The sequence below is a fragment of the Crinia signifera genome, chromosome 9 (assembly GCF_055691185.1).
Source record: "Crinia signifera chromosome 9, ASM5569118v1, whole genome shotgun sequence".
Classification (NCBI taxonomy): Eukaryota; Metazoa; Chordata; class Amphibia; order Anura; family Myobatrachidae; genus Crinia; species Crinia signifera.
Genome location: NC_139225.1, coordinates 80,605,055 through 80,632,449, shown reverse-complemented (window position 1 = coordinate 80,632,449; position 27,395 = coordinate 80,605,055). Strand labels below are relative to the sequence as shown.

At 47.4% G+C, this 27,395-nt stretch overlaps 1 protein-coding gene across 2 annotated transcripts; it reads left to right on the top strand.

Annotated features, from left to right (window-relative positions):
• Nucleotides 1-1,931: 1,931 nt before the first annotated feature.
• Nucleotides 1,932-27,106, top strand: LOC146035708 (ubiquitin carboxyl-terminal hydrolase 46-like). 2 transcript variants are annotated; one of them, XM_083159298.1, is made up of 3 exons: nt 1,932-2,545; nt 20,641-20,719; nt 25,977-27,106. In XM_083159298.1, exons 1-3 carry the CDS (start codon nt 2,367-2,369, stop codon nt 26,076-26,078), a joined length of 360 nt encoding a protein of 119 aa, XP_083015424.1. In that variant the 5' UTR covers nt 1,932-2,366; the 3' UTR covers nt 26,079-27,106. The 2 variants fall into 2 exon arrangements, 1 of the variants encoding a protein (XP_083015424.1); XR_014460706.1 differs by lacking the exon at nt 1,932-2,545 and adding an exon at nt 3,427-3,443.
• Nucleotides 27,107-27,395: the final 289 nt, after the last annotated feature.

Below are 27,395 nucleotides of genomic sequence, written 5' to 3'. Positions count from 1 at the left end.
TGACTGCTTTATTTTTACACTGCAATATAGATCTCACTTTGAAGTAAAACCTCACCCAAATCTAATTCTCCCTGCACATGTTACATCTGCCCCACCTGCACTGCATATGGTTTTGTCCATCTAAGAAGAAATTTGTCAGAAAGAGTGAACCAAAATAACCCCCTTAACTATGTAACGAAGTATTTAATAAGAATATTTAGTTCATTCAGATCTAGGATGTGTTATGATAGTGTTCCCTTTATTTTTTGAGCAGTGTATATTGGTTGTTGAAGTATGAAAATGTATTGTATAACTATGGGCAAATCAGATTAAAGGCAAGAGACTATTTTGTCTGACTAATAAATTGCTAAATTTTGAGATTACTTTGGTCTCATTAACACCTTTGGCCTTCCCTGCTAAGGGTTTCCCTATGGTTGTGCTGGTATCATTTTCTGATGTTCACTTTATCAATATCACTGATTGCTTTATGCAGTACCCACACAAATTATACCTTTTTTTTTAAGAAGTCTTAGGGGGGTATTCAATCCCAGGTCACCACTGTCGGTCTGCCCCGACAGCTATGGCCCTGCTTGCCAATCTGTGAAAAGGGGCGTGTCCACGTAAACGGACGTGAATTGTCTTGATCCGGCCGTGACCATGACAATTCACTGCTGTTCTCAGCAAAGCAGGCCAGACAGCTGTTGGGCCCGTTCTGTCGATCTGCCTCTTCGATGCTATCGGGCAAGACCACATTGAATAGGCGCCCGCCGCTATTTCCCCCATCGGAAATAGCAGCGGCGATTGAATAAACTGTAATTTGTGTTTTACTCATTCTAACATGTCAACAGCAACAGAAAATACCCAAATGTCCAGAAAAGTGTTTCTATTGAAATTTCAAGTAACACGTCTTATTTGGAAATAATCCATCTTGCCAAAAAAGTATTCTAGGGGCAAGTTTAGTTGCTTCCTACATGTAGGAACAGTCTGGTAGCCCAACTTGGATACTATTCTAAAAATTAGACAACCTATGGAATCCACTTTTTTTATTTTATTTTTAATCTGGCATAAGATAGAGGAGATAAGGACATTACATTCCATCTGTCTGAGGGATTTCTTTTATTTTATTGTGTACTGTTCCAGTTACTGTATGGTGGGGATTAGAGATGAGCGGGTCCGGATCCCCGAGATCCGGCAGATCCGAATATCGGGGATCCGGGTCAGATCCGAGCCGGCTCGGGAGTTCCCGCCTGAATTCCGGACCAATAACGAGGCTGAACATCATCATCGCGCTGTCGGATTTTCGCGGGATCTTATAAAAGACGCACGCGCGCCCCGCCATCTTCACTCCAATCGTGGAGAGGGAAGAGGGTGGTTGGGAAGCTCCATGTGCCCTGTGCCATGTGCTCCGTGCTGTGCTCCGTGACCTGCCCTGTGCCTTCACTGTCCTGTGCTGTGCTCCGTGCCATGTGCTCCGTGCTGTGCTGTGCTCCGTGACCTGCCCTGTGCCCTCACTGCCATGTGCTGTGCTGTGCTCCGTGACCTGCCCTGGGCCCTCACTGCCCTGTGTTGTAGACTTGTATTGAGAGTCAGTGACTGTTTAGGCCTGAGCCCTGTAGTGTGATTTAAATAACTAGGTGCTGCAGTGCTCACACGCAGGGGCTGCAGTGTCCACTGTCCAGGGGCTGTCCTGTGGCCCGTGCCCTGTTGTGATTTATATAGCCCTAAGCCCTGTGTTGTGATTTATTTAGCCCTGAACCCTGTGTTTTTTGTGATTTAACTAACTAACTCAGTGCTGCAGCGCTCACACGCAGGGGCTGCAGTGCTGCTGAGTAGTACACTGTGTACAGGGGCTGCAGTAATACAAGGGGCTGTGTCTGTAGTACCCCACTCCAGGGTACCTCTGGTGTGCCCCTGTGCCCCAAAGGACCTAAATATTGGCAGCCAACGCTGCCTAAGAAGACCCCTGTCCACTGTCCAGGACAGGAAGGGTTAAACAGCCAAAGCAGGAGCTAGGACCCTGCTGTATCTGTCCCTACCTGCATTCCTGAGGGGGGAGCACTCTAGTGAGGAGCATCAGCAGAGCGTGACAGGAAGAGAGAGGTCAGAGGTGATCCCAGCAGCTTGGAAGGAAGAGAAAGGTCTGGCACGTGCAGGAGCTGAGAGACTGAGTGCAGACTAAAAGACCCATGCAGCAGAGAGACGGGACCCGCTGACAGTGACCTCTGGCACCTGGGCAGGAGAGAGTAATACAGCAGCCGGGAGAGATCAGAGAGGAGCCGCTCACAGCCGCAGCACATGGCAGTGATTGACAGCTGCACAGAGAGAGGAGACAGGGATCAAAGGAGCTGCCGCCCAGAGCAGGGAGCGACAGCTACCGCTGGGGAGTGATGTCCAGCCAGTGCTGGCCACACAGAGAATGCAAGAGGGAGGCCCTGCAGGGTGCCAGCTGTGAAGCCAGGGAGAATGCTGCCAGAGGAGGTTGCCAGCGCCGGAGGAGGAGCCAGGCCAGGAGCCGCACAGCGGGAGTCGCTTCCGGCCGGAGCCGGCACCTGCAGCTGCTTTTAAGGTACCGGGGTGCCCTATGCCCCAACGATTGGTCTGCACCACGCCAGAGACTATCCCTATTAAGTCGATCCCACAGATTGCTCCTTAGTACAGAGCATCATTAGCCTCAGTCTGACCCACGCTATACTGTCACAGCAATCCCCAGTTACCCCCCGTTACCAGTGAGGAGAGCCACTGGAGAGGCCCCTCCATACCCACGCCACCTATCTAATAACACGGGTACTATCCCCTGCTCCAGGGACTGAGCTGTTTGCTATTGAGCAGGACAGTGATAAATGTGGTTGTACCAGAACATCCTGTGGCTACTGACCCCTACAACCTGTTCGCTGTATTCCCTACAGGGAGCCACCCCAGGGAACGGGGGCTCGCCTGTCCCTCTGGAGAGAGAGAGGACTGTTCACCTTTGTCCGTTTTTTTAATAAGTTAGTGTGCACACTAAGATAGGGCCTAACTCTTTATTCGTGAGGATCTTCCTTCGCGGGACCATTTCTGAGTCAATGACTTTTGCTTAAGGCAGAGACTGTAGTTCAGCATCCACAGGGTGTGAAGCGCCACCTGGCGGACATTTGGTGTTACCGTGTCACATGTACAGTACAGTGTTTTTAGTGACGTAATATTGCTTTCTCTGATATGGTTTTCTTTAAATGTATTTGTGATTATTGAGTGTCTAATGCCTTAAAGTAAATGTTTACATGCTGCACCTCTTTCTTATTGATTTCTGCATATGTGTACAAATGCATCGCAGTGACTAGCACAGGTGTTTCGTTAAATAAATATTTGTCACTGCTAATTGTAATAGTGTCGCTTCCGGGTGTTCTCCTTGGGTTGTGCCATCCCCTGCCACAGGTTCTTCCGAGAAGAAGCCGTGAAGATCTGAAGTCGGCAAGTCCAGAGTCCAGGTACACCATCGCACATCACCCCTCCAGGGGCTTTGTCACATGTCCAGTGTGACGGCCTATATCTTATCCATTGTCCAGTGTCACGAGTCACTCATGACATATATCCTGTGTCCTGTGTGACGACATATCCTGTGTCCAGTGTGACGACATATATCCTGTGTCCAGTGTGACGACATATATCCTGTGTCCAGTGTGACGACATATATCCAGTGTCCAGTGTGACGACATATATCCAGTGTCCAGTGTGACGACATATATCCTGTGTCCAGTGTGACGACAATATATCCTGTGTCCAGTGTCACAAGTCACAACATATATCCTGTGTCCAGTGTGACATGTAGGGGGAAATTTACCAAAATGGATCCGTAAAAAATAGGTGTATTCGTAGGCAGAAATACACCTATTTTTTACACATTTGTATTTTCGGGATTTACAATCCTGAAAATACAACAATTCGTATTCCTAATGATGAGACATTCGTATTTGTTTTTACAAATACGAATGTCTACACCATCGATAGAATACGACAGAAATCACCATGCAAAAGAATGGTGGTTCCTGATTTACTAAGCAGCCGTATTGATAATACGGCTGCTAATTGGTGTAAAACAGGCACCAAAATACGACAGGAAAATACACCCTGATGTTCCTGTCGTATTTGGCTTTAGCCTGCACGGATCAGTCAGATCCGTGCAGGCTTTAGTGTAAAAAAAATAGAAAAATTAAATAAATAAATAAAAAAAACCAGCGTGGGGTCCCCCCCACAGCTGTAACCAGCACCAGGCTGAAGGAGACGTGGCCGGTAATTAAAAATCAGGGAACCCGACAAATAGGGGTTCCCCGATTTTTAACAACCAGCCCCAGGCTCCAGGTCCGGGGCTGGTTCCCAAAATATGGAGGACAAAATGACTAGGGGTCCCCGTATTTTAAGAACCAGCCCCAGGCCAAACCAGCCAACAGGGTAATGTCACAGCCGGGGGACACTTATTATATAAGGTCCCGCGGCCAAAACATTCTCCCTACCGACCAGTCAGCCTGGCCAGGGGCCCTGGGGAGTGGGAACCCCCCCAATGAAGGGGTCCCCCCCCTCCAGGATTTACCTGACCAGGCTGAAGCCTGGTGCTGTCCCCAGTGACCCTGGGCTGTGGTCACCGGGCTGATAGTGGTGTAAAAAAAAGAATAAACTATTGTTTAATACTGGTGAACTATGAGTCCCAGCAAGCCTCCCCCACAAGCTGGGACTTGGAAAACCACAAGTCCCAGCCTGCGGGGCATTAAAGTGCCCGCTGGCACTTGTAGTTCCACAGTAAAAAAAATAGTAAAATAAACACACTGACAGACAATAAAAATAAAACTTTATTACATCCAAAGCCCATACATACTGATACTTACCTATCTTCATCCCGTAGGTAGCCCTGGTCCTAGTCTTCAGGTCCTGTGTCGTCTTCTGGCTCCATGTCGGCATCCCTGTCGGCGATGACGTCGGCGTCCGGAGTCCGACGAAATCCATGGTGTAAGCTGTGGAAGGAACAGCTTCCACCATGGATTTCGTCAGACTCCGGACGCTGACGCCATCACCGACAGGGACAGTCATTTTGTCCCCCGTATTTTGGGAACCAGCCCCGGACCTGGAGCCTGGGGCTGGTTGTTAAAAATCGGGGAACCCCAATTTGTCGGGTTCCCTGATTTTTAATTACCGGCCCCGGTACTTGTTTCCTAGCACGGCCACCACAATTTCTATCGTGGTGGTCGTGTCGGAAAAAATCGTGTCGGTCGCGTCGGGTGCATACCAAAACGCACACGACGCGACCGACGCGATGTACCCGATTTCTCCATAGGCTTCAATGTTAAATTATTTTAACATTGAAGCCTATGGAGAAATCGGGTCCATCGTGTCCATAGGCTTCAATGTTAAATTTTTTTAACATTGAAACTGAGTCCATTTAACATTGTAAAAAATGGTAAAAGGGCCAATATGGGCCATTTCTCATTGGGTATGGCCCCGTCATGTGTGTATAAAATAATGGCCCCCCATTGTGGCCGCCACCCCCACGATTGAGGCGAACCCGAAGCGTGGCGAGCGGCGGCGGTGCGCATCCTCCGACCTTTTCATTCCCCTACTATCCACGTCGGCGTGGAGTTGAGAATAGATTAGTATGGAGAGCGCAGCGAGCCACCGAGCCCGAAGAGTGGCGAGCGTAGCGAGCCCCACAAGGGGACACTGATACCTTCACAGATCCCTGCGTCCCCTCGCGGGCTTCACAGGTATCAGCGTCCGCTCGCCACACTTCGGGCTCGCTGTGCTCGCCACACTAATCTATGCTCAACTCCACGCTGACGTGGATAGTAGGGGAATGAAAAGGTCGGAGGACGCGCACCGCCGCCCCTCGCCATGCTTCGGGTTCGCGTTAATCGTGGGGGTGGCGGACACAATGGGGGGGCCATTATTTTTACACACATGATGGGGCCATAGCCAATGAGAAATTATTCGGCCTTTTCCCATTTTTTACTATGTTAAATGGACTCAGTTTCAATGTTAAAATAATTTAACATTGAAGCCTATGGACAAATCGGGTCCATCGCATAGGCTTCAATGTTAAATATTTTAACATTGAAGCCTATGGAGAAATCGGGGGCATCGCGTCGGGCGCGCATAGGCTTCAATGTTAAAATATTTTAACATTGAAGCCTATGGGGAAATCGTGAGCATCGCGTCGGTCGCGTCGTGTGCCTTCTTAAGGCACACGACCGACACGATGTACCCGAGTACTGCTTTTTTCAAAGGAAATCGCGGGCATCGTGTGCCTTAAAGTTAAGGCACACGATGCCCGCGATTGTGGCCGTGATAAGAAACAAGTACCCTGGCCCCGGCTATTTCAGCCTGGTGCTGGTTACGGCTGTGGGGGGGATCCCACGCCGGTTTTTTTTTAAATTTATTTAATTTTTCTATTTTTTTTTACACCTTGCAGCCTGCACGGATCTGACTGATCCGTGAAGACTGCCAGAAACATTCGTATTAGCGGCCGTATATCCGGCCAACTAATACGAATGGTTACACCATCGGAGGGTTACAAAGCAGTCGTATATGACTGCTTTGAACATTCCCCTCCGGAACACGACTTTGCATACGACTGAAACAGTCGTATGTAGTCGTAGGGGAAATACTCATAATGAAAAACTAGGTTTTTCATATTGGTAATTTTCCCCCGTAATGTGTGCCGGCATATATACTGTGTCCAGTGTGACATATATCCATTGTCCAGTGTGACGACATATATCCAGTGTCCAGTGTGACGACATATATCCAGTGTCCAGTGTGACATATATCCTGTGTCCAGTGTGACGACATATATCCTGTGTCCAGTGTGACGACATATATCTAGGGGGAAATTTACCAAAATGGATTCGTAGAAAAAAGGTGTATTCGTAGGCAGAAATACACCTTTTTTTTACGAATTTGTATTTTCGGGATTTACAATCCCAAAAATACAACAATTCGTAGTCCTAAAGATGGAACATTCGTATTTGTAGTTACAAATACGAATGTCTACACCATCGATAGGATACGACAGAAATCACCATTCAAAAGAATGGTGGTTTCTGATTTACTAAGCAGCCGTACTGATAATACGGCTGCTTAGTGGTGTAAAACACCCACGCAAATACGACAGGAAAATAGAACACCATTTTCCTGTTCTATTTGCGTTTTAGCCTGCACGGATCAGTCAGATCCGTGCAGGCTGCGGTGTAAAAAAATAGAAAAAAAATGAAATATTAAAAAAAAACGGCGTGGGGTCCCCCCCACAGCCGAAACCAGCACCAGGCTGAAGGAGCCGGGGCCGGTAATTAAAAATCAGGGAACCCGACAAATAGGGGTTCCCCGATTTTTAACAACCAGCCCCAGGCTCCAGGTCCGGGGCTGGTTCCCAAAATACGGGGGACAAAATGACTAGGGGTCCCCCGTATTTCAAGAACCAGCCCCAGACCAAACAAGCCAGCAGGGTAATGTCACAGCCGGGGGACACTTATAATATAAGGTCCCGCGGCCAAAACATTAACCCTACCGACCAGTCAGCCTGGCCAGGGGCCCTGGGGGAGTGGGGACCCCCCCAATAAAGGGGTCCCCCCCCTCCAGGACTTACCTGACCAGGCTGAAGCCTGGTGCTGTCCCCGGTGACCCTGGGCTGTGGTCACCGGGCTGATCTTGGTGTCAAAAATAGAATAAAAACCATTGTCTTTTACTGGTGAACTATGAGTCCCAGCAAGCCTCCCCCGCAAGCTGGGACTTGGAGAACCACAAGTCCCAGCCTGCGGGGCATTAAAGGGCCCGCTGGGTCTTGTAGTGCCACAGTAAAAGAAAGAGTTAAATAAACACACTGACACACGTGAAAAATAAAAGTTTAATACATACATAACACATACATACTGATACTTACCTTTCTTGATCCCGTAGGTAGCCCTGGTCCTGATGTCCTGTGTCGTCCATGTCGGCTGTCTGCGTCGTCCTCCAGGTCCATGTCGACGGTCCGTGTCGTCCTCCAGGTCCATGGCGGTGTCCGGGTCCGAAGAAATCCATGTTGGAGCTGTGGAAGGAAATCCTACTCACCTGTTCCTGCGCTGAAGAAGTCTTCTCTTGATCCGACGTAGTCCAGGTAATCTTCCTGCTGTCGCCGGTCCCCGCTGTCTCCGCTGTCCGTGCATCGCGCTGAGGAGAGATGCTGAAGTTTCATATTCGGCGCCTCTCCTCAGACTGAATTCTATTGGCCGCCTAGCGGGCCAATCAGGAGCCGAGAAAGTCGGCTCCTGATTGGCCTGCTAGGCGGCCAATAGAATTCAGTCTGAGGAGAGGCGCCGAATATGAAACTTCAGCATCTCTCCTCAGCGCGATGCACAGGCAGCGGAGACAGCGGGGACCGGCGACAGCAGGAAGATTACCTGGACTACGTCGGATCAAGAGAAGACTTCTTCAGCGCAGGATCAGGTGAGTAGGATTTTCTTCCACAGCTCCAACATGGATTTCTTCGGACCCGGACACCGCCATGGACCTGGAGGACGACACGGACCGTCGACATGGACCTGGAGGACGACGCAGACAGCCGACATGGACCTGGAGGACGACACAGGACATCAGGACCAGGGCTACCTACGGGATCAAGAAAGGTAAGTATCAGTATGTATGTAATGTGTGTATTAAACTTTTATTTAAAATGGGTGTCAGTGTGTTTTATTTAACTATTTTTTTTACGGTGGCACTACAAGACCCAGCGGGCCCTTTAATGCCCAGCAGGCTGGGACTTGTGGTTATCCAAGTCCCAGCTTGCTGGGGAGGCTTGCTGGCACTTGTAGTGCCACAGTAAAAAACAATGGTTTTTATTCTATTTTTTACACAAAACCATCAGCTCGATGCCCACCGCCCAGGGGCATCGAGGACAGCACCAGGCTTCAGCCTGGTCAGGTAAGTCCTGGAGGGGGGGGACCCCTTTATTGGGGGGGTCCCCACTCCCCCAGGGCCCCTGGCCAGGCTGACTGGTCGGTAGGGATGAATGCTTTGGCCGGGGGGACTTGTATAAAAAGTCTCCCCCCGGCTGTGGCATTACCCGCTGGCTGGTTTTGCCTGGGGCTGGTTCTTGAAATACGGGGGACCCCTAGTCATTTTGTCCCCCGTATTTTGGGAACCAGCCCCGGAGCAGGAGCCTGGGGCTGGTTGTTAAAAATCGGGGAAACCCTATTTGTCGGGTTCCCTGATTTTTAATTACCGGCTCCAGGCTCCGTCAGCCTGGTGCTGGTTTCGGCTGTGGGGGGGACCCCACGCCGTTTTTTTTTTTAATTTATTTTTTTTTCTATTTTTTTTACACCATGCAGCCTGCACGGATCTGACTGATCCGTGCAGACTGCTAGAAATAATTCGTATTAGCAGCCGTATATACGGCCGCTAATACGAATCATTACACCATCGGAGGGTTACAAAGCAGTCGTATATGACTGCTTTGTAACTGATCCTCCGGAACACGACTTTGCATACGACTTAAACAGTCGTATGCAGTCGTAGTGAAAATACTAATACGAAAAACTAGGTTTTTCATATTGGTAAATTTCCCCACTAGTGTCCAGTGTGACATGTAACCATTGTGTGACGGCATATATCCAGTGTCCAGCGTGACATATATCCATTGTCCAATGTGACGACATATATCCTGTGTCCAGTGTGACGACATATATCCTGTGTCCAGTGTGACATGTAAGTTGTGAAGTGGTGAGGGAGGTAAGGGAACACACGCCTAGCACGCACGTCATATCAAACGAATTAACCTTAGCGGTAAATTGGGTGACAGATGTTGCAGACTGATAGACCTCACAACTTAGATTGGGGTCTATAAGGGTAGACTAGATAGGGATCTCCAAACCAGGGGTCCTAGAGAGGTGGAGGAACTCGGTTATCTGCCACCAATTACCCCCCTCCCCTCCACCCATTAGGTGATGGATAAGGAGGCAACTGGTAATGTTTCCAGAGTTCATCAACCTGATCACGACAGATAGGGGTCTTATTAGATTTTAAACTGATCAGAACAGATAAACACTTGCCGCAGATTAGAAGTCAGTCTCTGCACAGACCGGCGGCTGCGCAGGAAACTCATACAGGGGAAATTGGGCAAACTAAAGTAAATGAAAACAATTTTGTGAGCTGTTGAAGTGATCAAAATTGACTAGAAATGAGTGGAAACTAATGTTATTGAGCTCAATAACACTTTAGGGCCAAAAACAGGCCCAAATTCTGGTGGGGGGCGTGGCCTGGACGGGAATGGAGAGAGACGCACTCTAGGGAGCTCCTGCACCATCCCTGCATCTTAAAAGCCTCCCCATCGCTCACAAACCCCCTCCATCAACTACCCGCAGTCCCCGGCCCTGGGTGACCTACCCGACCAGCGGTGAGTTGTGCTGCGGAGCCGGGGGGGGGAGAAATCCCTCCCTGCGGGTTGCGGCCTACACTCCACACAAAGCCGCGGCCTCGATTTAGAGGCATACCCGGCGGCTGAGCTCCGTACCCCGGATCGCGGCTTTCGGCGGCGATCTGACCCCATCAAATCATCGGGGGTCCCCCATCTGGTGCCCCGATCAGCCCCCACCTCAGCGGTACCCACCTCCTACCAATTGTTGAGGCGCCGAAGCTCCGGGGGACAGAAACTGCACAGTCCCCATCAGTGTGCTGCACACGCGGCGGCCATATTGGAAGCCCTGGGAATCAAGCTCCGGGACAGGAGCTCCTGCGACGCGGCTGGCGGTACCCCCAGCTGCCTTCATACACTACCGGGCATCCCCCTGGACTGGGACAGGGACGGAGAGTGCTGCCTGCCTGGCCCTCTCCACCAGAACCGACGAAAACAGTAACTAGACAGCGGTCGGCCATCTTGGAGGAGGCAAAGGTGATTCACCTGCTGTCCTCCCTTCTCCTAGCGTGACAGGGGGAATTGGTACATCAACAACAGTCTATCTCCCTGCAGCTGGCTCTTTGCCCTGAGAACCAGATCAAATACCATTTCAGTGAGCTATCTCTTTTCCTGCCACCCCAGGAGCTGCATTAAGGTAATAATTAAATAAGCAGTATCATCACTATACAGCAAAACCCTCTGAACCTACCTGACTCCTGTATAAAAGAGACCTCCCGCGCTGGGCCCCTCACCGGGCGTGAACCTGCCTTGGTCCTGTGCGTCACCCCATCCGACACTCTGCTATCAGGCCACATCAAACCATTTAACATCCTGCAATCAAGGGCAATCTCCCACCCCAGAAGCCTTACCCATCCTTACAAGGGGGCCATGTGATTCCTCACTGTATGCCCTAATGCGGGGTTACCGGGCGCCCCACTCGAAACGCTGATGACCTGTTACTCAGATACACCCATGATACAATTCAACATAGGGAACTGAAGATCTTAGGTTCTCCACCCCTCCTGATCCAGCGGAGTCACTAACCCCCCTCACTCGCGTAGCTATAAAGTGTGCAATGCCGGCCAGGCGCCAGAAAGACGTGCCAGGGTCATCTAAATCTAGCTTCTTCAAGCTCCCATCCCCAGTGCAGGGGATTACAAGTAAAACCTTGGCCTCATCTCCCCAGCAACAGCTGTCGGCACTTAACGCTTCCTCTGAGTCCACTTCAATACCCCCTGCGCCTATGTCAACTATGGGGGACAATGACCCCTTAACAATAGGAGCCATGAAACAACTGCTGCAAGCCTTCAAAGCAGACTTCTCACAGGAAATCAAAGCAGCTGTCCAATCCTGTCAGCAATCCATCGATGCAGTGGGACAACGAGTTGACCATTTAGAAATCAAAATGGAGGAAGTTGTGAAGTCCCACAATGAGCTGATTGTCTTACATGAAGAATTACAGCAAGAGAATGCCGCCCTCCGCAGCAAATTAGGCGACATGGAGGACAGATCGCGTAGAAATAATATCAAGATCAGAGGCATTCCAGAATCTGTCACCCCGGACGGCCTGGTTCAATTTGTGACAGACCTGTTCACAAAACTCCTGCCAACAGTGCATATCTCAGACTTTCTTCTTGACCGCTTCCATCGCATCCCGAAGGCCAAAAATGCACCACCGGGAGCTCCACGAGACACTCTGATGAGATTCCATTATTACCACATCAAAGAGTAGAGGTTCTACGAGCAGCAAGATCCACAGGTGATTCCGAAACTATCCTAGGAGAACTACAGATCTTCGGAGACTTTTCTGCTTCCACCTTGGCAATGAGAAGATCCTTTGCATCAATCACGAGATCCCTTAAGAATGCGGATATTCCATACCGCTGGGGCTTCCCAACAAAGTTGATAGTTAGACGCAACGAGACCACTACCATTATTGCTTCTCCGGCAGCCGGGGAAAAAATTTTGGCGGACTGGAACATAGCTACCCCTACGCCTCCTGCCAATAAAGTTGCCCAAGAGTGGTCTACATCTGGACATACTGCGTGAACGTAAAGTATACGATATGCAAGGTTCAGTCTATTTTTTCTAGAAATGTGATAGTTGATTATATTCAATTTTAGAGATCCTGTAACCCTCAGTTGGTTTCTCCCCACCTACGGGCTCGGGCTGGGGGGGGGGCGTGGGACTCAACTGATACTCGGATAATAATGTCTGGTGAGTCCGGGATGTGGGTCCCCGCCCCCCATCAGCTAGTGGCTGAACCATAGATCGAGTGTGTCTATTCTGTTAGACTAATGTGTTTACAATTTACTTCTATAACAGTTATTGTTATGATTGTTCTCCAACTCTGTTACTTATGTTTATCCTAGGAGCACACAGCTGTTTAGTAGCCTGGGATCTTCTACATTGCCAGAAGTGAATTCAGTTCCCTACACAAGTTTGTTACATTTGTTAATTACATTAGTGTGCAAAGATATATTACTATATGTTATGTACCCATCAGCGAGGGCCCCCCGGTACAGTCCCGTGTTTAGGCCCACGCCCCAATGTGCCGCCAAACTCGGCGGTCTTCTTTAACACCCATAGGGTGTACTCTTCTATGTATACATTCCCTGTTATGCCTTTCCCTCCCCACTGAAACTTTTGCCCAGCCCCAGCACAATTTGAACCATTCCCCAAAACCCTTCCATGTCCACAACACTTGGCATCTATACTGGTACGCTATACCCGGTACTACTCGTATTAGCTATAAATCATTACATCTAGCTTTTTTAAATCTATGGTCGCATATGCACAGTTGTGCACCTGTACTGCGACACATACCTACCTCTATGAATATGCAGTCCCTTGACCCCCCTGTTTTATTCATTTACTTGACATTATCCACCCACCAATATACGGATTTCCATGACCCCGAATAAGCTTAAAATACTATCACTAAACGTAAAAGGCTTAAACTCCCCCAATAAGCGAAGAATGTCACTGACCCACTTCGCCAGACTCAAAGCCCACATAGTTGCAGTCCAGGAGACACATTTTTTAGCTTCAGCGCCTCCTCGCTTCTTTAACAATAAGTTCCCAATATGTTTAACAGCCAATGGTCCAAAAAAAAAGGCTGGAGTAGCCCTTCTCTTCTCTCAGACGTGTAGTTTTTCCCTGGAGAAACAAATTATGGACCCGGAAGGCCGATACTTAATTGCTATAGGACACATAGATAACAATCCAATCACGTTCGCTAATGTATATGCCCCCAACACCAAACAAGTCCCATTCATAAGGAAATTCTGTTCGACTCTCCACTCATCATATAAGGGATCCCTGATCATTTTAGGTGACTTCAACTTAGTCTTAGATCCTACTATGGACAGGTCGTCACCCCGCTCTGCCCATGCTACAACCCCCGCGAGAAACCAATCGCAGACACTTTAACGCATATTGTATGAGTTTGGCCTCTATGATGTCTGGAGAGCAAGGAACCCTAATTGTAAAGACTTTACCTTTTACTCAGCGGTCCACAGAACATTTTCTAGGATTGATCTGTCTCTCTTGGGCCCTTATTCTAATCGGCTCGGTACGGCCCGCGTGCGGCCGTACCGCCGATGTTTTCTCTCTGCACATGCGCAGAGGTCACTCTGCGCATGTGCAGGGGAATTCTCCGTGTTAAAAATTTAGACGCCGCAAAGGGGGCGTATAGGGGCGTGAGGGGCTTCATCCCCTCATTTCCCTATGTGTACGCCCCGCGTTTCATGGGCGTTCCCATGCAAACGCGGGGCGTACGCATGGTAATGAGGGCATGACGCCACTCATGGGGGCGGAAAGCTGACGTCGCCGGATGTCAGCTTTCAGCCCCCATACAAGCTACCACACGGACGATTGTCCGTGTGGTCTCAGCTTGCGGGAGCTGCCGCGGCGTGCGGTCCTGCCTTCGATGGTCGTCGACCATCGAATGCAGGGGGCAGCTCCCAGCATGGTGGAGGCGTACGCCTCCACCATTTTCGTGCGGTTCGCCAGCCGTCCGTGTACGGACGGCCGTGGCGAACCGTATGGTGGGCGGGGATTCGTCTGGTGCGGTCGGAGCCGCATATGCGGCTCGACCGCACCAACCAGAATAAGGGCCTTGGACGGGAGGACCCTCCAACAAATCAAGACGGCAGATATATTGCCGATCCCATGGTCAGATCATTCAGCTGTATTGCTCATCTGGGACCTAGGCTTGGCTAGATTGCCCCCCAGACCTTGGCGACTGGCTGGGTACCTCTTGTCCGATGGAGACACCAAATCCATAATAGATAAATCCCTTGCACTGTTCTTAGAAACCAACTCCCCTACTGAGACCTCTCTTCCAATTCACTGGTGTGCTATGAAAGCAGTCCTTAGAGGCTCCTTTATTCAGGCAGCAGCTCAACATAGGAAGAAACTAACTAAGAGACGAGAGGAAATTGAAGCTAATCTATTAGACCTAGAAAACAAACTTAAATTAGACCCAACTAATAGATCTACGTACAGGGAGCTCCTCAAGATGAGGGATGAATGGAACGCTTTATCCATGTCAGAGGTTAGGAGAAATTTGTTTAAGCTAAAACAAAAATTCTATACCCAAGGTGACAGAGCGGGCAGATTGCTAGCTAGAAAATTGAGAGGGAAACAAGCGAAGGAACGTACTAAGCAAGTTACAAATCTGAAGGGATCCACGGTAACAGATCCCCTTGACATAGCCAATGCCTTTGCGGAATACTATTCCTCCCTCTATAATCTGGGACATGACCCCCTAACCCCCCAACCCAACCCAGAATCGATTGAATCCTTTTTACGCCACATCAACCTTCCCTCTTTAGACCAACCCACACTACACAGTCTTGAGCGTCCATGGTCTGAGGATGAGATACGCCTAGTCATTGATAATCTCCCGGCAGAAAAGGCCCCAGGACCAGATGGCTATATTAATAAATTCTATAAAACTTACCGAGACCGACTAACTCCCCTATTAACCCCCCTTTATAATGAAGCATCAGCACAAGGCTCTTTTCCAGCCGAAATGCTGGAAGCCCGAATTGTTACGTTCCCAAAACCGGGTAAAAATCCCAAAATTCTAACGAACTATCGCCCCATAGCTTTACTAAATACCGATGTTAAAATCTACGCTAAATTAATAGCGAACAGACTAAACCCGATCCTCCCACATCTGATCAATCAGGATCAAGTGGGATTTGTAATGGGGAGACAAGCACCGGACAACACAAGGAGGACTATCCATCTTTTGGATGCCTTCTCCGTGTCGACAGAGCCAGTATTGTTCCTGTCACTGGACGCGGAGAAGGCATTCGACAGGCTCCACTGGGGGTATTTACAGGCCGTCCTGCGGAAGTTCGGAATCGGAAATAGAGCCCTATCCTCAATTATGGCCCTTTACTCCAACCCATCGGCCAAAGTCTTTGTGAACGGCATGCTTTCGTCCACTTTTATGATATCTAATGGCACCCGCCAAGGCTGTCCACTTTCCCCACTAATGTTTGTTCTCGCGATTGAGCCCCTAGCGGAAGCGATCAGATCATCCCCTGAGATCGAAGGCCCATACATGTTCGGCCGCTCATACAAGATCTGCCTATTCGCGGATGATGTCCTCCTTACCATCGCCAACCCTCCCACTTCCCTAAACGCTCTGCATAAGATTCTACATATGTATACCTCAGTTTCTTACTATAAATTAAATAGCTCCAAAACGGAAGCTCTACCCATAAATATACCAGCAAATGCCTTAGCAGAATTAAAAATAAACTATGACTACTCTTGGCAGACAGATAGCTTAAAGTATCTAGGTATCCACATAACCCCTAAAGTATCGGATATAATTACGGCTAATTACCTTCCACTACTACATAAATTCTCCCAGATGACAAATGAGTGGTCGCTTCTTGAGACCTCATGGCTTGGCCGAATTTCAGCCCTAAAAATTATTTTACTTCCTAAGTTACTCTATCTTTTTAGAACTATCCCTATCCTCCTTCCAAAACATTTGCTAACCAAATTTAATACAGCATTCTCAAAATATATTTGGAGAGGTAAAAAACCCAGACTAGCCAGAAGCACAATGTGCCTTCCTAAATCGAAGGGAGGATTGGCACTCCCAGACCTCCTTTCATACCAAATAGCATGTATTTTAGCCCCACTTAACGCTTGGTTTGTAAATGACGATATAAAACCATGGGTCCTTTTGGAGAAGGGAATCTCCTCCCCGATTGAACTCACTGACATCCTGTGGCTTCCCCCATCGGAATCTCCAAAAGCTATCGAACACTCCCCCATACTACTGTCCACCAGACGCTCCTGGCTAACACTGGTATCGACAACACCGGAAATCACTCTCCCTTCCCCCGACCTGTCCTTAACTGGAATAGCCCACATGATCCCAAATTTATCACTGGACCACTGGATTTCCCAGGGCATTCCAACACTGGGAACTATCATCAGAGAGGGTTCCCTGATTCAATTTGGCGATATCCAAGCCTCCTTCTCAGTCTCCACTAAGCACTTTTACAAGTTCCTCCAACTGCGACATTGGTTACAGAGCACAACCCCCCCCACACACAAAATAGCACCAATACCTATATACATTCTTCACAGACTTACAAGAACTAATACCAAAGGCTCCATAACCTGGTGGTACAATTTGCTTACGGACCCGCAACACCCTATTAAAGCTCGCTCCCAATGTAAATGGGAACTCGATCTAACGAGCCCTCTGTCTGATGACGATTGGAAAACCATCTTCCATAACTGCTTCAATCTCTCTAAATGCCAGTCTCACGTAGAACAATTCTACAAATTGGTACACAGACAATATCTAACCCCGGCCCTTCTCCACTCGATTTGGCCGACCACCTCCAACGCATGTTGGAGACAATGTGGAGGAGTGGGAACACTACTCCATATATTCTGGTCTTGCCCCAAGTTGAAGGGAATGTGGGCTAGGATATTTACATTACTCTCAGAAATCTCAGGTGTCCCCATATCTCCACATCCGAAAATAGCTATATTCCACCTATTCCCAGACTATGTCCCTAAAGATACCCAATATGTGCTCGGCCATATTCTAATATCGACCAAACTATTTCTGGCTAGTCACTGGCGAACCCCCTTGGTCCCTACGATCCTAACGATCGAAGAAGCAGTTCATAACCACTTCCGATTTGAAACGGAGGGGTCAGCTTGTGTTACGCCCTCTACGCCCTCAACAGCGAAGTGGACGGCCTGGTCTGCTTATAAAATAGCAAGGCCCTAAATATACAAATTAGAAGACCTACCTACACATACACTGTTCACACATCCTCCTTAGAGTCAAGTACTGTTAAAAGTGGTATTTCATTAATGGCTTATGTATCGATATAACCATATGTCTGAACTGTATATAAATTGTCTGTTATCACGGATGTAAAGTGTTGTCCCCCCCCCCTTTTTTCTTTCCATTCTGTACCCCCCCCCCCCAGTTGTCTATTTGACACGCTTTTGAAAAACCAATAAATATTCAATCCTTAAAAAAAAAAAACAGGCCCAAATTCTGTTATTTTAGCAATTTTTAGCATTTTTCCCAAAAAACATCCAGATCCAAAACCCGCAAGGGTGGTTTTGCCAAAACCAATCCAGATCCAAAACACGAAGGGAGATCCAGATCCAAAACCAAATCCCGAAAAAGTGCCCGCCGCTCATCTCTTGTGGGGATACATATGGTTGACCTGCGGTTGGAATGCCAATGTTCAGAATGCTGAAACCGGCATCACACTAGTGCCTAACCCCATACCACACTGCTTAATGCTAACTCCCCCTTCTAAGTCCCTAACCCAAACCTTCCTTCCCAGCAGCCTGTACCTAATGTTCCTCACCCTAGTGCCTAAACTGAAACTGACCTAAACCCGTCCCACATACTAAAGGTTCATACACACATGGTGATTATGCCCAGTGTGTATGGACAGCGATGACCACTGTCATCTCTGGGGGGAAAAGCTGCTCAGTACATACACACTGAGCGGCTTTCCCCCTGTCCGGCTCGGTCAGCAAGGGGCGGGCGGCTTTCCATAGCGCAGGGCTATGCACAGCCATCCACAAAGCCGCTCATCTGCTGGTAATACCCGCTTTCCCGGCGATGTTGAGGGAGCACGCATCACTCCTCAACATCGACCCGTACACACTGGATGGCTTGGAGCTGAAAGCGGATCAAACTTGCTGTTTTGAGCAGCTTTCAGCTCAAAGTCGCCCAGTGTGTATGGGCCTTTACATTCGGCATCCTGGCAATCAGGATTCTGGCACCAGCATACTAATTGATGTCGGGAGTCCTGCATTGGTCTCGTGGTTCTAGGAGTATTTATGAAGAAGGCCAGACCTGCCTACAATTTCTCTGTGACCCTACAGTATGTCCTTCTATCAACACGTATATAAGTTATAATTCATTGTAAAGATTTACACATACTTGTACATTTAAGAACATACCTAGTGGTATTTATTTGTTGAGGGGTAGGACAGTTCTGTACTGTGTATACACACTAACAGACATATTCAATTACATGCAGAATTTTGGCTAGAACAAATGTTAAGCCTCATAACAAATGATGAACTACTGCGGGTATACATGCTTCTGATAGCTGCTGAATTTTTTTTTTTTTTTTTATGACTAATCATCGTCAAACTTTGCACACTACCTTATCATCGTAACCCTTTGAGTGCCAACATCTCTATGAGAGATGTGCAAATAATCTGCTAAAAATGCCAGCGTCACTCACATTTGTTATATAGATTCAAATAAATAATGTGTTAACAAATATTATATTTCCTCTTCTCTGCTGTACATGAGAATTGCACTTTTTTATATACTGGTTCCACTGCCCCATTAAGGACTTCTTTAGGATTGCATGGAATTCCCTTTTTCATGCAATATGACTTTCCCTTGGCCAGGGGTGGCCAAACTGGACCTTGAGATATTTCAAAGGTCCACATTTTCCAAATCACCTAGCTGGTGCACAGCTGTAGTCATTACTAAAGACCCATACACACTGGGAGATTTTGAGATGAAAGCAGCTCAGTTTTGTCGTTTGAGCTGCTTTCAGACCCAAAGCTACCCCAGTGTGCATGGGCAGGCGATGAGCGCTGATGCACGCTCCTGTATCATCGCCGGCTGGCGCCATTTGTCTGAACCTGCATCATGCTATGGAAAGCCATTCACAGCGGCAAAAATCGCTGGGTAGGGGGGAAATCGCTCAGTGTGTATGCACTGAGCTATTTTCAACCCAACGATTTCAGCGATCATCGCTGTCCATTTACGCTGAGCCAAAATGGCCGGTGTGTATGCACCGTAACTGCCACATATCAAACATGCTGCATTCATTCCTACTATAGATCCACAGGTTGCCTGACATACAGGAACTGTTGGTAGATCTTGAGGACCGGTTTGGCCACCCCTGTTCTAGGCTCTAAACCTTCCAGGGTTCCCTGAATACCGCTTAAGGAAAGCTTAGCAACCTCCTGATCCTAAGCCTATACTGCTGTATGACTAAGCACTTATTCATGTTGCATTCTAGATGGCCCAATATGTACTTTCCCTATCAATTTGTAAATCCCAAAAAATCAAGCTGGTTTTACCTTTTAAAATTTGCTGCAAAAAAGGCACGCCCCGAGAATCTGACCCTATTAAACTGTCCTTTTTGTTTAATATTTAGCCTTGTTTTATTACTGTGCTCCAAATGGTGAAGCTATGTGTACTGGTGCCATATATTTATTATTAACAGTTTCTTATTTAGCGCACACATATTCCGTAGCGCTGTACAGAGAATATTTGAACCCTCCAGTCACTGCCCCAGTGGAGCTTACAATCTATATTCCCTACCACATGTACACGCACACACAGACATTCTAGTGTTAATTTGTTGGCAGCCAATTAGCCTACCAGTATATTTTTGGAAGGTGGGAGGAAACCGGAGTACCCGGTGGAAACCCACGCAAGTACGGGGAGAATATACAAACTCTGCACAGTTAGGGCCATGTGGGAATCGAACCCATGACCTCATGCTGTGAGGCAGGAATGATAACCATTACACCGTCTGAGCTGCCTCAGTAAATACATATATGGTCTGTTTTTATACGTGTATGCACATGGGCTTTTAACATATAGTAGAACTCTTCCTTTTTTATTATTATTATTATTATTATTATTATTATTATTATTATTATTAGCATCTCCAAGTCAACTGCATAACCGCACAATTCTCTTTTTGTTGAGACAGTGGGTCGAACCGTGGACACTACATCACCATTGTAAAGAGCCATGGATTCTGGCTGCTGTTTGATGATGATATTGTAGAGGTTGGTTATGTTCGTCTTGTCAGCTTCTGTACCTTTTCTGTGATATAATCTCCCCCAGTCAAACATTGTTTTATGTATTGTAGCTCAAAACCTGTATCTCTTAAAGAGTGCATCCTGTTCTTGCTAAATATACATTGAATATACTGCCATATCCACTGTACATGGTGGTATGCCTGGTCCAGAATAAGGATGGCCTCTAAGGAGTTTACTGCAGCGCATCACATACATTGTACTCGTGTTCAGTGACCGTATTGTAACCTCCTTAGAAGCTCCTTCTCCTGAATTCATTTATCATCCAGTATTATATTTGGTCTGTTTTATTTCACCTTTAAAGGTACATTTAATAAAGCTACTAAAACGGAAGAAAGGTGATTTTTCCCATAGCAGCTTATCTGATTCTATCTAGCATTTATAGGAGGCACTAGAGAAATGCGTATTGAGAATAAGTATATTGTTGGTAATACTTTTCCCTCATGAAACCAGATGGTAACTAGTGATGAGTGACATTTCTTTATTGGCTGAGGAGTAGATGCAGGAATTCTGGTGTCCCTGTATATACCATCACATTATCTCAATGATGTAAAAGGGTAACCTAGAACGTCATCCATTTTAGTGTCCTATTGCACATAGGGCCTGATTCGTGCCTGCTCGCTAGGCCGTGCGGTTACTCGCAACTTAGCGAACAGGTCAGCACCGCTTATCCCGAGCCGACCGAATCCGGTCGCTACCATGCGAGGGGATGTGTTCCCTTACACATCCCCTCGCATGTGGCCGAATGGGAGAGAAATAATTCGAAGGTGGAACACCACTGAATGATTTCTCTCCCCTTTGGGAATAAAAGTCCAGTCTAAACTGACTTTTATTCCGGATGCAGATCAGCCACTGGCCCCACACAGGCATCAACCAGCCTATGTTCCCAGGGGAATGCCCACAAAACTGTACACGTTCCCCTGCAGTCCCCTCGGACCTTAAGCTGGGTACACATATATACATTCCCTATTTCTTGCGACCGTTCGACCGACCGTACACCCATCGGATCGTCCACAAACAACAGCCGATCACGCGCGTACACACCTGTACAATTTTACTTGCGAAGTCTGATGTATTCCCGTCCAAACAGTTGCAAGAAAAAGATTGTACCATCGTACACACTGTCTCGATTTGGGCTATTGACACGTCATATGTGAACAAAATTATCATAATAGGCTGGGTTAGGGCATACTTATAGCAAACCACTATATATGCGAAATAGCCGGCACGGTGACTAAAATTTAGACGCAAACCCGTCTATATAGAACTTTAGTCAGCTGGCAGGGTGACTGAACTTCTATATAGATGGGTTATGCGTCTACATTTTAGTCACCTTTTTACCCATTAAAAAAAAAAACGACGTGGGGTCCCCCCCACCCACGACTGTAACCAACACCAGGCTGAAGAGCCGGGGCTGGTATTAAAAAATCAGGAAACCAACCAGATAGGGCTTTGCTTATTTTTTAAAACTAGCCCCAGGCTCCAGGTCCGGGGCTGGTTCCCAAAATACGGGGGACAAAATGACTATGGGTCCCCCGTATTTTAAGAACCAGCCCCAGGCCAAACCAGCCAGCAAGTCCCCCAGGCCAAAGCATTCAGCCCTCTGATCGGTCAGCCTGGCCAGGGGCCCTGGGGGAGTGGGGACCCCCCCAATTAAGGGGTCTTCCCCTCCAGGACTTACCTGACCAGGCTGAAGCCTGGTGCTGTCCCCGGTGACCCTGTGCGGTGGTCATCGGGCTGATTGAAGTGTAAAAAAAATAGAATAAAAACTATTGTCTTCTACTGTGGAACTATGAGTCCCAGCAAGCCTCCCCCGCATGCTGGGACTTGGAGAACCACAAGTCCCAGCATGCAGGGCATTAAAGGGCCCGCTGTCACTTATAGTTCCACAGGAAAAAAAATAGTAAAATTAACACACTGACACACGATAAAAATAAAACTTTATTACATCCAAAGCCCATACATACTGATACTTCTTACCTATCTTGAGCCCGTCGGTAGGTCCCTGGGTCCGTTCTGGTGCCTTGGTTCCGGGGCTGGTCCGGGGCTCCAGGGCTGAAGAGTCCGGGGTCCTGGATCCGAAGAAAACCATGGGGGACCTGTGGAAGGAAATACTACTCACCAGGTCCTCTGGCGAAGATCCCGACATCTTCTCCATCTTCTCCGTCTCCACCGCATCAGCCGCCGGTACAGGATGGACTTTGAGAGGCACAGAGATGTTTCATCTTCCGTGCCTCTCATCCGAATGATTCTATTGGCCGCCTAGCGGCCAATCAGGATCCGACTTTCTCGTTTTTTTAATTTTTTTATTTTTAGTCACCCTGCTGAGAGATCATGCAGCTATGGAACGCCCACATGGGCGTTCCAGCTTTGGCAGTATAGTCGCAAGGACGGCAGCATATCAATCGAACGTGCGTACACATTGCACTTTTGTTCCAATATGGGGCCGTCCTGTCGGATGAAAATTAAACAGCAAAGAACCTTCGACTGACCGAGTATGGACGGACAAGACCGTTTTTTGCCTTTTATCGCTCGTACGGGACAACGTACACACCTATACAATTGAACGGCCGCCCGACCCAGAACGGAAGAATGGCCCGACAATTGTATATATGTAAACCCAGCTTTACTGTCTAGAGCAAATGGCTCTGCATATTTGGCATATTCGCAGAAGTGCAAACCCCCCACCATTGGAGAAGTGTCTGAATCGCCCCATAGTTTGCACCATGGGAGTTCTTAGAAGTGACAATTTATAAAGGAGTTGGTTTTAAAAAGGGAGCTAATGTTACATGTTTCGGTTAAACAATTTTAAAAGAGAATATTATTGGGTTGGGTTGGGTTGGCGCATTGATCCATGAAATGGATTTAAATGTATTCTGTGTCCCATCTACTAAGTAAATAAAAGTATTCCTATCCTGGAGATCTAATTTCAGCCCAAATGCCTTTTCCTGGGTACAGTAGGGATTCAAAGAAATTTTGGCAGAGGTTTATGCTCCTGAATAAGAAGGGCCTGAGGGGCAGATTCATTAAGCTCGGTGAAGTGATAAAGTGTCTGGTTTTAATCACCGGCCAATCAGCTCCTACCTGTCATTTTTCAAACCACGCCTGTAACTTCACAGTTAGGAGCTAATTGGCTGTGATAAAAACAAACCAGACACTTTGGGGGAAATTTACCAATATGAAAACCTAGTTTTTCGTATTGGTATTTCCCCTCCGACTGCATACGACTGTTTGAGTCGTATGCAAAGTCGTGTTCCGGAGGGGAAATTACAAAGCAGTCAGATACGACTGCTTTGTAACCCTCCGATGGTGTAACAATTCGTATTAGCTGGCCATATATATGGCCGCTAATACAAATTATTTCTAGCAGTCTGCACGGATCAGTCAAACCGACAGCCCGAATCCAGACCGGACTGAGGGAGCCGCACGGTGTTTGTTTACATCGTGCGGCTTCGCCTCCCGAATGCCGCTATTGGCCGCCTTGCGGCCTAGCGGCCAATCAGGAGCCGCTAGGCCGCAAGGCGGCATTCGGGAGGCGGAGCCGCACGATGTTAACAAACACCGTGCGGCTCCCTCAGTCCGGTCTGGATTCGGGCTGTCGGTTTGTTTTTTTGCCAAGACACTTACCTGGACTACGTCGCGCTGGGACAGGTGAGTATGGTTTCCTTCCACAGCTTCCTCCATGGATTTCGTCGGACTCCAGACCGCCGACAGCAAGGACGACATGGATCCAGAAGACGTCGACATGGACCAGAAGACGACACAGGAGGACCAGAAGACGACAAAGGACCAGGGATACCTACGGAAAGAAGATAGGTAAGTATTAGTATGTGTGGGCTTTGTATGTATTAAAGTTTTATTTTAAAAGTGTGTCAGTGTGTTTTGTGTACTATTTTTTTAACTGTGGAACTACAAGTGCCAGCGGGCCCTTTAATGCCCAGCAGGCTGGGACTTGTGGTTCTCCAAGTCCCAGCTTGCTGGGGAGGCTTGCTGGCACTTGTAGTGCCACAGTAAAAAACAATAGATTATTCTTTTTTTTACACCATAATCAGCCCGATGCCCACCGCCCAGGGGCATCGGGGACAGTACCAGGCTTCAGCCTGGTCAGCTAAGTCCTGGAGGGGGGGGGACCCCTTCATTGGGGGGGTCCCCACTCCCCCAGGGCCCCTGGCCAGGCTGACCGGTCAGGGGGTTAATGTTTTGGCCGGGGGGACTTGTATAAAAAGTCTCCCCCCGGCTGTGAAATTACCCTGCTTGCTGGTTGTGCCTGGGACTGGTTCTTGAAATACGGGGGACACCCGTATTTTGGGAACCAGCCCCGGACCTGGAGCATGGGGCTGGTTGTTAAAAATCGGGGAACCCCTATTTGTCGGGTTCCCTGATTTTTAATTACCGGCTCCAGGCTCCGTCAGCCTGGTGCTGGTTTCGGCTGTGGGGGGGACCCCACGCCGTTTTTTTTTTTTTATTTATTTATTTTTCAATTTTTTAACACTAAAGCCTGCACGGATCTGACTGATCCGTGCAGGCTTAAAGCAAATACGACAGGAAAATGGTGTTCTATTTTTCTGTCGTATTTGCGTGGGTGTTTCACACCACTTAGCAGCCGTATTATCAGTACGGCTGCTTAGTAAATCAGGAATCACCATTCTTTTGAATGGTGATTTCTGTCGTATCCTATCGATGGTGTAGGACATTCGTATTTGTAAATACAAATACGAATGTTCCATCTTTAGGACTACAAATTGTTGTATTTTTGGGATTGTAAATCCCGAAAATACAAATTCGTAAAAAAAAGGTGTATTTCTCCCTACGAATACACCTTTTTTCTACGAATCCATTTTGGTAAATGTCCCCCTTTATCACTTCACCGAGCTTAATAAATTTGGTGTTATACAGTTCCATCATCTATGTTTTGTATGGTCAGGTATTAGACTGGATCAGAATTGGACATAGAGTGGGAAATTTACTAAGATGTGTATTCTACTGCACTTGTGATGTTGCTATGGGCAGCCAATCAGAATCTACTTATTTATTTAGCACCCTCTAGAAGATAGTAGACATGATCTGATTGGTTGCCCATAGCAACATCACATGCAAAGCAGAATACACATCTTAGTAAATTTCCCCCAGAATGTCCATCATTGTGTGAAACATTGTCAAGCAAAACTTTTCAGTGTCTAAAAATTGACATATTTAAGAACTTTTTCTTTCTTCCCTCCTTCCACAGAAGATAGATGCCCAAGCCATTGAAGAGTTCTACGGTTTAACGTCAGACATTTCCAAAAACTCAGAGTCAGGATATATCCTGTTCTACCAATCCAGAGACTAATTCCCATCCTGGGGAAATAATAAATGCCTAGTACTGAAGAAGGTTAAACTGTTGGACAGTGAATGAGGAATCAGTGGTCCTAACACGGACATAAAGGATTCACACAGCTGCCACTGTGGATATCAGTTTTCAGTTCATGGAAAAACTGTTTTCCCTTATAATTTCTCTGGTCTCCACAAGTATCCAAAGCCGATCTTCTCCAGAAAGCCATTTCAGTGTGTCTTCTCCTTACCAGGCCTAGGAAGGCTAAACCCTTCCTTACGCCTTGTAGGCTGAGAAGAGTGGCTTGGCATTGTGTTTTGTTGGAGAGTCCGTAGGAAGGATGACATCTGCTGCCGAGTGTATATGACTCACTCAGACCCAAGCAAAGAAGATAGCACTTTGTAAGACAGAGGACAGCTGTGGTTTGGTGCTCAGTTCATACTCAATCAAAGATTTTAAAGTTAAAAAAAATGTGATTCATAACAATCAAGTTATTGTTTCATATCACTTGTAATCACGTCTGCTTCTGCACCATCTTCAGTGATTCCTGCCTTCCATTTGTTTGCTGTAACACTCCTTGTAGTGAGTGTTAATAGGCTGCTGTTCTGCACACTAAATAATGGGATCACTACGTATTTTTTTTTTGTTATTTAATTTTTTTTCAGTATATGTTTTGAATTTTAGCACCTTTTTTATGGTTGAAGACCTCTTCAAGTATTGCTGCATTAATGGACGTGGGCCAACCAGAGCTTAAGGCCAGAGGGTTCCAACCTCAATTTAACAAGCTGCCTGATCTGGAAGGCTCATAGGCTCTACGTACATGAGCACAGGTGAGTTGATCAGCATCCATGTTTGGCTCACTTGTGCTCCTGTGATTAGGGGCCAAGAACACTTGGATGTCGGGGAAAAGTGCTACAATTGGTAATCTCTGCAACCGCTGTCCATAAAACTCCAATTACAAGAGACGCATTGAGAATTTCAGTAGGATTAAAGTGTCAAAACCCATAAATAAAGCAATTAACCCATCTATTTGGGATTTAATCTTATTTTTTTCAAGTGTCATGACTGTTACTCCTATAGCGAGTGTGAATGAGATGCGGGTGCCTGGACAGGTAACATGTACTGATCCCTTCTTGTTTGTGCAGGGATAAGAGTTTGCACGCATATGTGAAAGTAGTTTTGTAGCAGAACAGACTGCTTCACATCGATGGTTCCACGGATAACATCTTTCATTTGGCTTACGTATCACTAATCCACTATAGTTGTAGATTTACTATGCCTTTGGATAAGACTTGAAGCATGTTGGACAAATTGTACATATTGTCTCTTCCAAGT